General features: G+C 44.8%; 1 protein-coding gene across 1 annotated transcript in view; it reads right to left on the reverse strand.

The window, feature by feature from the left end:
* Positions 1-2,791: 2,791 nt before the first annotated feature.
* LOC124555906 (unconventional myosin-Va-like) overlaps positions 2,792-12,516 on the reverse strand; it is a 74,063-nt gene continuing 64,338 nt past the window's right edge. Inside the window, exon 9 of the mRNA XM_047129964.1 lies at positions 2,792-2,917. Coding sequence (XP_046985920.1) covers positions 2,792-2,917 — 126 coding nt within the window. The remainder of the gene's footprint in view (positions 2,918-12,516) is intronic.

Consider the following 12,516-nt stretch of genomic DNA (forward strand, 5'->3'; position numbering starts at 1 on the left):
TGGATAGCAGCAGTGAGGTGACACATAGTGGCATGTAAACAGTGAGGTCTTGGTAGGTCACTGTAGGGAGCTGGCAATACACCTGCACACCCAAGGCACTCGATTTCCATAAATTCCAGGGGGGGGGGGGGGGGGGGCGATGAGCTCTGATGCCACGTTCAATCGCATCGCAACTGTGTTCAATCTGGTTCAGATCTGGCTAATTGAGGTGGCCAGCACATCAATTGGAACTCACCACTGTGTTCCTTGAACCATTCTGTCACACTCATGGCCCTGTGATATCACATTATCTTGATGAAAAATGCAACTGCTGTCGGTAAACATGATTGTCATGAAGGGGTACATGTGGTCTGCAACCAATGTACGATACTCCTTATCCATCATGGCCTAGCGTAAGCTCCACTGGACCCGTGAGTGTCTACTTGAATGTTCCCCAAAGCATAAGGGAGCCACTGCCAGCTTGTCTCCATTCCAAGTGAAGGTGTGAAGGAGATCTTCCACTGGAAGATGACGGATTTGCACCCACACATTGGCATGATGATGATGGCATCGAGATTCAATGCTCTGCCGCTGCACCAATGTACAGTGCCAATGGTCACTTGCTCTTTTCAATTGTAGTTGTTGATGTTGTGGTGTTAACACTGGCATATGCGTGGGTCATTGGGTGCAGAGGCCCATCACTACGAGTGTTCAGTGCACTGTGTGTTCAGACATACTTGTACTCTGCCTAGTATTGAAGACTGAGGATTGTTTTGCTGCAGTTTACTGCCTGTTCTATTTTACCAGTCTGCTCAGCCTACAACGTCCGACATCTGTTATGAGTGGCGGTCCCTCAACACCATGACGTTTGGATGTGGTATCACCATGTGTTGAAGGCAATCACCACAGCACTTCTCAAATACCCGACAAGTTGTGGAGTTTCCGATATGCTCATGCTGAGCCTCGGGCCATTACCATCTGCCCTCAGTCAAACTCAGACTGCGCACCTTCCCCATTCTACACACACACACACACACACACACACACACACACACACACACGCGCGTGTAGCAGTCATTCCTCACAAGGTGACACTGCTATTGGACAGGTTTATATTGATAGTAGGTTGGTGACCATAATGTTCTGTGCATGTCAACCAGTAACTTGCAATATCTCTGTAACACATGGTCAAATTACATTATCATTTAAAAAAATTATATTATTTCTGACAAAAATCACTTACACAGAACAGACAGAATGAAAGAAGTTAACTTGATTTCTTTATCATCACAGTAATTTCTTTTGTATGGTTGATATGGATATTGTGAAAATTGTAGCTAATGTTTAAAAAAATGAGACCTTACTAACTGATACCCATATGAAATGAAACAGAAAATCCATTTTTAAATATCCTTATCAGGGTACAACTCCTTATTTACCTTTTAACATGAAATGCCTTAGTCTGAATGGAAATCTCTAAATAATAACAAAGACTTGCTGGAGGCCCATTATGCACACAGTAACTAGTACAAAATTGATACTAAAAACCAGTCATATCTGTAAATCACTTACACATAGCACATCTGATATTCATTTACATGGCAGTACTGGCCAGAAACCAAATTCTTATAACAGCCTCCAGACACCTTGTACTGTTCATTTACAGACAAACCACATTATGATTACAACAAAGTAATTTGGCCCTCATAAGTGGCTGAAAGTAACTTGTCACTAAAAAAAGGAAAATAAAAAAAGCAGTCCTGCCTGAGTACAGGAGATACAACTTTACATTTAAGAGCTCTGGAGTAAGTTATAATAGATACCTAGTTGGCAGACACTGAGGAATGACTGCAAATGGGAAAACAAAATCATCCTGAAATCAATCATGCAAGTTTTACCTAAGTGTTAATGAGGAACAGATGATGAAGAATCAGTATAAGAGGAAGAAGGTGGCGAGATAAACAGAATACCAAAGATATGGTTGAAATTTTTCTTTCATATTAGAGCAAAAGTGAGAATACGGAGAAACAATAAATGTCATTGAAATAAAAATGACTTATGTATTTCAGTTTCTTCATGGTTACTGATCTGTCAGATGACAACAGTTTATTTCTCTGTCTCCTGAACCCTATTTTTCTTGAAATAATTTTAACAAAAAGGAATAATAGTCTAGTAGTGCCATGACATTTAAATAAACCATCATTGTGGAGAATTAAGAGAGCTCAAAACACTGCTCCACATAGTATATACACATTCTTTGACTTTTAGAACAAAGCTTTGATTTCACAGATAGAGGAGGAAAAATGACAGTTGTGTTACAAGTAAACAAAGTTGTCATGACATCTGTTTTTACATCTGCAAATATTTGTTGTTGACAATGAATTAGGACATTATACAGATCCAAACACACACAAAACACGACTACTTTCCCTCCTCCCCCCCCCCCCCCCCCCCCACACACACACATGAAAGCCAAACATTAATCACATATTTCAACAAAAGCCATATGCACACAAATTGCAAATATTTTAAATAATTATAAAAGATATTTTATATATAATTTTGATGAACAAAAAAACTGTAAGCAGATAGCTTAACATTATAACGAAATATTAAGAATGAAATCAATATTAGAGTGAAGGAATAAAGAAGTTTACATTTATAGGATGCTGATGACTGTTTAACATTAAATACATATATCATTACAATTATTACATTTATTACTTCAGAACCCAGATCTCCAGAAGGAAATCTATGTAACCTTGTAGTAGGGCACATTTCTGTTTTCCCGATGAACTAGTGTCTCACAAGTTTAAACTTTTTTTAGCATTGGTAGGTTCAACACCTCTGGTACTTCTATGTCTTCAAGATGGATTTTTGATGGATTAAAAGGAAATCTTACTGGGAACATGAATTTTGTGTCCATTAGCAATGTGGCCTGCAAGAGCAACAAGGTTATGCAAATAGTGATGAATAAAATACGCAACGTGAACCAGTGTACTTCCATAGCAAAACACAGATGATGTGACTTACCGAATGAAAGTGCTGGCAGGTCGATAGACACACAAACAAACACAAACATACACATGAAATTCAAGCTTTTGCAACTAACTGTTGCCTCATCAGGAAAGAGGGAAGGAGAGGGAAAGACAAAAGGATGTGAGTTTTAAGGGAGAGGGTAAGGAGTCATTCCAATCCCGGGAGCGGAAAGACTTACCTTAGGGGGAAAGAAGGGGTACACACACACACACACACACACACACACACACACACACACACAATGTGTACGTGCGGATGGATATATGTGTGTGTGTGTGTGTGTGTGTGTGTGTGTGTGTGTGTGTGTGTGGGTGTGGGTGTGGGTGTGTGTGTGTGTGTGTGTGTGGAGGGGCGCGCGCGCGAGTGTATACCCCTTCTTTGTCCCTAAGGTAAGTCTTTCCGCTCCTGGGATTGGAATGACTCCTTACCCTCTCCCTTAAAACCCACATCCTTTTGTCTTTCCCTCTCCTTCCCTCTTTCCTAATGAGGCAACAGTTTGTTGCGAAAGCTTGAATTTCATGTGTATGTTTGTGTGTCTGTCGACGTGCCAGCACTTTCGTTCGGTAAGTCACATCATCTGTGTTTTTAGATATATTTTTCCCACGTGGAATGTTTCCCTCTATTATATATATAAACTTCTGGAGGGGAGATGGAGTATTCCTTTACCACAATGAGCAGTTATGGGTACCAGGAAATGCCCACAGCATGCAGCACCATATTGCACAACAACAGTTCACAGCTAACATGTGGGTGGGTTTGGTCAGTGAGTGCTTCATTGAGCAGTACCTTTTACCATCCCACTTATTATCAGACTTTTCTGGAACAGGTTCTTCCCAGTTTGCTTGAAAATGCTACAGTAAATGTGACGCACAGCATGTGGTTCCAGCATAATGGGGTGCATGCTCATTTTGGATTGGCTATTCATAGGTGTTTGAATAAGTCATTACTGCATTAAGTGATTGGGCATGGTGGACCAGGTCACTGGATTTATTGAGTCTTGGTTTCTTTCTGTGAGAGCCATGAAATCTCTCATGTATCGTAAGCTTGTGTAGTCTGAAATGGATCTCGTCACAAGAATTTTCTTTGCAGGTGTTGCAATCAAAGAAACTCCTGGTGTGTTTGACCATGTCTGGCAATCAATGCATACTTTGATTTCATCATTGTTGAATGCTAAAATTATACTTTTATACTTGATGCTTGCCAATCAAATGAAATAATGTGGAAACGAACTCATCAGTCAGCATGTTAATGATTTCATGAATGTATTCAGAAAGAGTATTGCCCTGGGGGTCCTGAATAAACACAAAACATCTATGGCTTTTTGTAATATAAATATGTTATAATCACTAAATAGCACTTAACAGGAAAAACTGTACATTAACTCCTCACATTGGTGAAGAGCCTTCACACTTTTTTTTAACGTATTTGTTAAATCTTCTCAAAACGTACCCAGCTGAAGTTCAACTGCTTGAGTTTTAGTACTCCTATAGCTACATGTCAACTTTTGCAGCCGGTCCTTAACGTATGATAATCACAATTTGTTTGCCCTGTATTTTTTACTCATTTGTTAAAATACTATGATAGTACAAACTCACTGTTAAATTATCATATCTGTGCTTGTTTGTAATGTACCACTCCACACATCACTTCTGTAGCTTGGTAAGACAGTTTATATTTCTTATGAACTACTAGTGAATGCAACTCCCACAAACATTTGTATTTATTAGGGCCATGTGGAAGGTCCAGGCAAAGCTTTGGCCTAGTTGTACACCATGGAGGTGTACGTGAATAGTCCTCAAGTATAGGTGGTAAAGGCAAGGACTCCACTTCAGACAGAAGAGATCGGATGCAAACTGCACTTGTAAGCCCTGACCTGGGCTTCCAATGTGGGAATGAACCCCTGTGCATGCCTAACCTTCAATGGAGGGACTCCGGCCTCCACGAGGAAGCTGGTCACTGGACTCATGCTAAAAGCTCCTGTCGCTAGTTGAATGCCACGATGGTGTACTGGGTCGAGTAAATGCAATGCTGAGGGCACCGGTGTACCATAAATGAGACTCCCATATTCAAGGCAGGATTGAGCAAGGTCTCTGTAGAGCTGCAGCAGCATAGATCGATCTGCATCCCAGTTGGTGTTCCTCAGGCAGTAGAAGGCATTCAGGTGCTGCCAGCACTTCCATTTCAGCTGATGAAGATGAGGAAGCCACGTCAGTCGGGCATCAAAAACCAGTCTTAAGAATCTATACGTATCCACTACAGTGAGTGGATCATCATTAAGTTAAAAGATCTGGATGAATGGTACGACACTGACAGAAGGGCAAGACGCACGACTTCACGGCTGAAAACTGGAAACACTGGGCTACAGCCCATGACTGCACCTTGTGGATGGCTCCCTGTAGGTGCCGCTTGTAACAGCAGTACTGGAGGAGGTCATCTGCATACAGAGAAGGTGAGACCAACACCCGGCAGCTGCTGCTAAGACAGTTAATAGCCACTAAAAATAGAGATACACTCAATACAGAGCCCTGCGAGATCCCATTCTCCTGGATATGGGGGAACTATGGGAGGTGCCAACTTGGACACGGAAAGTACTGAACAATAGGAAATTTAGGATAAAAATCTGGAGCGGGCCCTGGAGACCTCACTCATATAATGCGGCAAGGATATGATGTCACCAGGTCATGTTGTAAGCTTTTCATTAATCAAAAAATTAGGTAACCAGATGTTGGTTTCTGGAAAAGGCTGTTCAGATTACAGACTTGAGGGAAACAGGTTATCAGTGGAAGAGTGACCCTGGTGGAAATCGCCCTGGCATGGAGCCAGTAGGCCACGTCACTCCAGAACCTAACACAAACGCTGACTTACCATACATTCTAACAGCTTACAAAGAACGTTGGTGAGGCTGATGGGCCGATACCTATCCATATCAAGCGGGATTTTACTGGATTTGAGCACTGGAGTGATGGTGCTCTCCCATCATTGCGATGGAAAGATGCTATCGCACCAGATATGGTTGAAGATGACAAGGAGATGTAGCTTGTAGTCAGACAAGAGATGTTTGATCATGTGACTGCAGATCTGATCTCACCCAGGAACTGTGTCAGGGCAACGTGCAAGGACGCAGAGGAGCTCCGACTTTGTAAATGGAGCATTATAAGGTTCATGGTGACATTGAGTGAACGAGAGGGCTTTCCTTTCCATCTGCTGTTTGAGGGTGCAAAATGCTGGGGGATAATTCTCCGACATGGAGGTTGGGGCATAATGCTCAGCAAAGTGCTCGGAAATTGCGTTTGTGTCAGTAGGTAACATGCCATTGATGTTAATGCCAGTAACACCTGTCATGGTGTGGTACCCACAAATACATCTGATCTTCATTCAGATTTGGGAAGGTGATATATGGCACCGAACGGTCGAGACACACCTCTCCCAACACGCCTGTTTCCATCTTTTTATAAGGTGGCAAACTGTTTTAAAAGCTATTAGGTGCTCTAGGGAAGGGTGCTGCTTATGTCGCTGTGCAGCTCGCCGACACTCTTTAATGGCCTCAGCAATTTCTGATGACCACCAAGGTATTAACTTTCACTGGGGGGAACCCTAAAGAACAAGGGATTGTTTTTTTCGCCACAGGAATGATCATTATAGTGACCTGCTCAACTACCATTGATGGCACCTTGTGGGGGAGATTGAGTGGTGACAGCAGAAGTGAAAGCTTCCCAGTCTGCCTTGTTTAAAGCCCATCTTGTTGGACGTCCAGGAAGATGGGAAAGTGGTCACTACCACATAAGTCGTCGTGGGCTCTCCAGTGGACAGGTGGGACAAGTCCTGGGCTGCAGAAGGATAAATCAATGATCGAATAAGTGCCATGAGCCACACTGAAATGTGTGGTGGCCCCAGTATTTAAGAGGCAGAGGTCGAGTTGAAACAGGAAAGTTTCGACATCTCTACCTCGGCCAGTAAGCACAGTGCCACCCCACTAGGGGATATGGCCATTCAAATCTCCCAAAAGTAGGAAAGGTTTAGGAAGTTGATGAATCAGTGCAGCCAATGTGTTCAGGGGTACTGCACCATCTGGAAGAAGATATATGTTGCAGACAGTTATTTCCTGCGTCGTCCTTTTCCTGACAGCCACAGCTACAAGAGGGATTTGAAGGGGCTCAGTTTCACTGCATATTGAGTTCAGGACATAGACACAAACTCTACCTGACACACTATAATAGGCAGTGCAGAAAGCAGGTGTAAAGCTTAACAGTTGCCGTAGCTCAGCCAGGTGGTAGAAGAAACCACAGCAATTCCACTGGAGGATGACGATATCGTGAGGTTGGAAAGGCATGAAGCATGCAATGAGGCAGGTTACGCCTCAGGATCACCTGCTGCCACCGATTGAGTATTTGTATCCATTCCTATTGTGGATGACGTGTCAGTGAGTCCCAGGTCCTTAAGGGATAGCGAGATATCCACCTCAACTGCAGGTGCATAATTGGTCTCTGGAGGGTCCTTTTTCTTAGCAAACTTGTTTGTTTGCTTGCCCTCTTGCTTCTCTTTATGGGCTGGCTGGGAGTACTTCTCTGAAGTAGTTTCAGGCACAGAGGAAGACCGAGACGCTCTTCGTCAAGCAGCTTTTGGCTCCTTTAGCCACTGGTGTGTGTGTCCCCCCTGTGTCATTAGTAGAGACCTTGAGAGAGAGGGTACCAAAGGACCCCTTCTGCATGAGAGGAGCTGGAGGAGGCTGTTGCTTCTCTGGCTGGAGAGAGGGGACTGATGTCCCCTGCATTTGGGGGGCCTTGCTCCCGAAGTAGGTACTATGGGAGAAACGAAAGGAGATTTTCCCCCTACCACCAAGGGGGCAGATGTATTCTGGTGGCCTGGAGGGCACCTGTTCGTGGCGCACAGTGTGTGGTATGGCTGGTACTTGTGATGGCAATTGTAATGTAGCAGCAGCACATGTGGACATCAACCAAATGGGGTGTTATCGATCAAATTTACATTTGGCCTCTTAGTAAGTCAACCAGTCCAACGTCTTGTATTTCATGATTTTTAGCTCCTTTTGGAGTACTGTGCAGTCTGGTGAGCAGGGGGAGTGCTGCTCTCCACAGTTGATACACGTGGTAGGGAGTGTCTGGATGCAGTGGATGTGTGCAGTCTTGTCATGTGGCGGTGGAAATGCAGTGCCTGAATTTCCAGCATTAAATCACTGCATAGGGGGAGAGATGTATGGCTTATCATCACAGTGGTAAACCATCACCTTGACCTTTTCAGGCAATGAATCACCCTCAAAGGCCAAGATGAAGGCACCAGTAGCAACCCTGTTGTCTTTGGGTCCCCTGTAAACGCACTAGATGAAATGAACACCCCGCCAATCTAGATTGCCACGTAGCTCATCATCAGACTGCAAGAATAGATCGGAATGGAAAATAATCTGCTGGACCATGTTGAGGCTTTCTCTGGGAGTGATGGAAACAGGAATATCATGCAGCTGGTCACAAGCGAGTAACGCGCAGGATTGGGCTGGGGTGCTGTCTGAATCAAGACTGCACCACTGCTCATCTTGCACAGTGCTGTCACTTCCACAGGCTTATCCTCAAGATGTTCAACAAAAAATTGAAGCTTCATAGGTAGAAAGGAGTCCCCGTCTATTCTCCTACAGACTAAATACCGAGGTGAATATGGCTCTCTACTTTCTGTAGCCCACTGTTCCTCGCATGGTGTGGTGAGGGAGGGAAACAATTTAGTGTCATATCTGTCAGTATTCTACTTGATCTTGCCCTTCGCAGAGATTGCTGGTGGCATATGGTCACCAGCCTGAGATGGCTTAGTCAACTTCATTGCAGGTCATCTGCCCTGATGCCACCCTCTCCGATCTGGGGCTCTCCCCACAGGTGACACCCAGCCACAGCAAAGGCCACCTGGCATGATGACCATTGCTAGGAGTCCTGATGCTGCAGGAAGACAGGCATCTACTTCTTGGCATACATGGGGAGTTTACAGTTCAGGCATCAGCAGTGCAATCCCTGTGTTGTCAGGGGGCTACTACCAAATGGGTACATGACAGCCCCACTACAATGGAGTGGCTACCATGCTGGATAGTGGGTGCAGAGAAATACAATACTGTCATGGGGGCGAATGAGGACAGGAGACAACAGAAGCAAGTGACATACCCTGTAAAGTGTCCTCGCGCAAATACTTGAGTTGCAGGTGGATATGCAAAGCCATGACAAGAGGTTCAGGAGATCGAATCTAAGGGCACTATGGACAACTCTTGCACCATGTAAGGTGTCCTTCCCCATATGGCCTGCACTTCTGTAGAATTTGCAAAGTGGCAGGTCAAATCAAAAAATGGGACCTGAACTTAAAGCGCCAAAAAGTGCGAGATTCCTTTTAGTCACCTGTTACAACAGGCAGGGATACCTCAGTCCTATTCTAACCCCCGGACCCGCAGGGGGATCTCTGAACAGTCAAAGGGACTGTGTCTGTGATACAATATTCACAGTCAACATCTCTCTTTAGGAGTTCTGGGAACCGGGGTGATGCAAAATGTTTTTTGATGTTTGTATAATCAGAACCAGCCAAGACCAAACCTTGTTAAGACAAGTCTGTGCATTTCATCTGTGGGGTGGAGCAACTCATTGTGAGCTACATATAGTATTGTCAGGAACCAGATTGAAGCATTGTTATGCTACTAAATGTCTAGGTTCAAATCAGGTGAATCTGGTGGTAAAGACATCAACGTGAGGTAACTGTATTGCCTCCTAGATCACTACAGGATGTTTCCAGGCATGAGACATGGAAAGTTATGTTGGAAGATGCCATCACTGGCAGAAAGAAATCAAGCATGAAGGAATGTAAATGGTCTACAACAGTGTCCATATACTCCATAGCTTTAATGTGTCTTTGATTATTACTATACTTCCCATGAAAAACAAGGTGAATGTCCAACAGAGAATAAAACTACTCCAATTGGCCTGCATCCTGGCCTGTATATCCAGACACAATTACTGATCTTGTGTAACAAGAAATGTGAGCCATCTAACTAAGCAAGACATTTACACTGATTCATGGTCTAATCTCTCTGCTGCTGTGGCCACTGCAATCACAACTGGCAATGTCATTGGGTCAACATGTGAACACACAAGGGTTGTCTGTTGTGGGGGCTTATTTTCAATAATGTGCACAAAACTATGCATCCCTTAACACTTCTGCCTGTTCAGCACTGTGTCATCAGATCTACCACTGAGCACTCCCTGTCTGCCTTTACAGAGCTGGCAAGTCTCTGACCTCCACATTCTATGATCAGCCATGGAGATTCAGCATCTCATCACCTACCAGTGCTTTCGCCATCTTTCAACCACCACTTTCTGTAGGTGCTCATAACAGTTGCATGTTATAGGTGACCTTGGGGTGGACAGTTGGCTATGATGTCAGTATGGGAGACAGTGGGGAGTTCATGGCTGGTGAAGGACGAGGGAGAAGAGACTGTCAAAATTAATGTTTTATTCTGCACTGTTACATTATCACTGTGTCTATACTGGGAGATGGCCTTGCCCCATTCTATGGGTGTCAGCAATGCATGAAAGTGAAGAGTAATCTTGCAGAGGTAGCCAATCCTGCAAATGAGTTACTGCACCCAGGCAGCCTCTGCATGTGGCGCAGAGGCATGTCCACTGCGGTGGTGAGAAACAGCTGCTGTGTATAGGTTGCAATTTGTTGCCTCGTTGCCATCATGACAGGAGTTGGGCTGCTGCTGGAGTGAGCCAGGAAGGTCTGCTGCACTGTGGTACTAAATCTGAAGCACAGACTCCATGTCATCTCCTTGTCTGCTATAGCCCTGTGCCCTTGTGGAACTGCTGCTTGAGTAAAACTGCTACAAAATTGATGACACTAATGGGGGAAAAGAATTGCAACACCAAAAAATAATTGTATACCCTATAACTATTCATTTTCACTTTGTTACCTATCATGTTTGGTTGGGTACTTTGTTTAAAGACAGGAGAAGGGACCAAACTATGAGGTCATCAGTCCCTTGTTCCTAACAACATAATGCCACAAGTGTGAAAATAAAACGGACGAAACATATAACACAAAACAGAAAGAAAGGAAAAGCCACAAGAATGAAGGGAAGGCAATGAACACTAAAAGGAACAAAAGAGGACAAGGAAACAACACAGACGCTAGAAACAGAAGAGAGTAAAACATGAAAGCAGATTACAGTGGCTAGCCAACCACGAGAAAAAAAGGGAAAGCCAGTCACTCTGCAACACATTAAAACCTCTACCCTAAAAGCACTAGGGTGGAGGACACAAAGGGTCAAATGACATGTACTGAAACCTAGATAGAAGTATAAAACCCACTCTCACGGATAAAACGTAAAACTAAAGCTGCTGTGGAGGCATTGTTGACCAACACCAAAGTCAGAGTGCTGGGAAAGTTAAAAGTCTGCTGCAGAGTGGCTAAAAGTGGACAGTCCGGCAAGAGGTGGACAACTGCCATTTATGGGGCCACAGTGACACTGAGGTGGGTCCTCGCAATGGAGTAACCATGCGTTAGCCACATATGGCCAATGCGGAGCCGGCAGAGGGCAACTGATTCCCTGCGAGAGGCTTGCATGGGTGACTTCCACACATTCATAGTGTCCTCAATGACATGCAGTTTGTTGTGCATGCTGTTATCCATTCCGTCTCCCAAAGCCGGAAAAACCTGTGGTGTAAGACAGAACGCAGGTCAGCTTCGGAGATGCCTACCTCCAGAAGCGGTTTCTGCATTGCCTGTTTGGCCAGCCTGTCAGCAAGTTCGTTGCCGGGGATTCTGACGTATCCTGGCGTCCACACTACGACCACGGAACGGCGGGACTGTTCCAGAGGATAGATGGACTCCTGAAAGGACGCTACCAGAGGGTGGCAAGGGTAGCACTGGTCGATAGCTTGTAGGCTGCTCAATGTGTCAGTTCACAGGAGAAATGACTCGCCACGGCATGAGTGGATGTACTCAAGAGCACGAGATATGGCCATCAGCTCTGAAGTGAAAACACTGCAGTCAACTGGCAAGGAGTGCTGCTCAGCATGTCCTCCATGAACATATGTGAAGCCTACATGACCATCAGCCATTGAGCCATCGGTGTAAACCGCTTCAGAGCCCCGGGACACGTCAAGAATTGAGAGGAAAGTGACAGTCGAGAGCGGCAAGGTTAACACAGTCCTTAGGGCCATGCAAAAGGTCCAGACGAAGCTGCAGCCAAGGTGTACACCATGGAGGCATACGTGAACAGACCGCAACTAGAGCTGGTAAAGGGAAGGACTCCAGTTTGGAGAGAAGGGACCGCACGCAAACCACAATCATTAGCCCTGATCTGGGCCGCCGATGCGGGAGATGGACTGCCGCGGGCAGGAAAAGGAGATGGTAATTCGGATGCTCATGGTAACTATGAGCAGTTGCGCACGTCCGATCTACAGTGGAGGGCACCAGCCTCCACCAGGACACTGGTCACTGGACTCGTACTAAAAGCTC

This window comes from Schistocerca americana, chromosome X (assembly GCF_021461395.2).
Source record: "Schistocerca americana isolate TAMUIC-IGC-003095 chromosome X, iqSchAmer2.1, whole genome shotgun sequence".
NCBI lineage: Eukaryota > Metazoa > Arthropoda > Insecta > Orthoptera > Acrididae > Schistocerca > Schistocerca americana.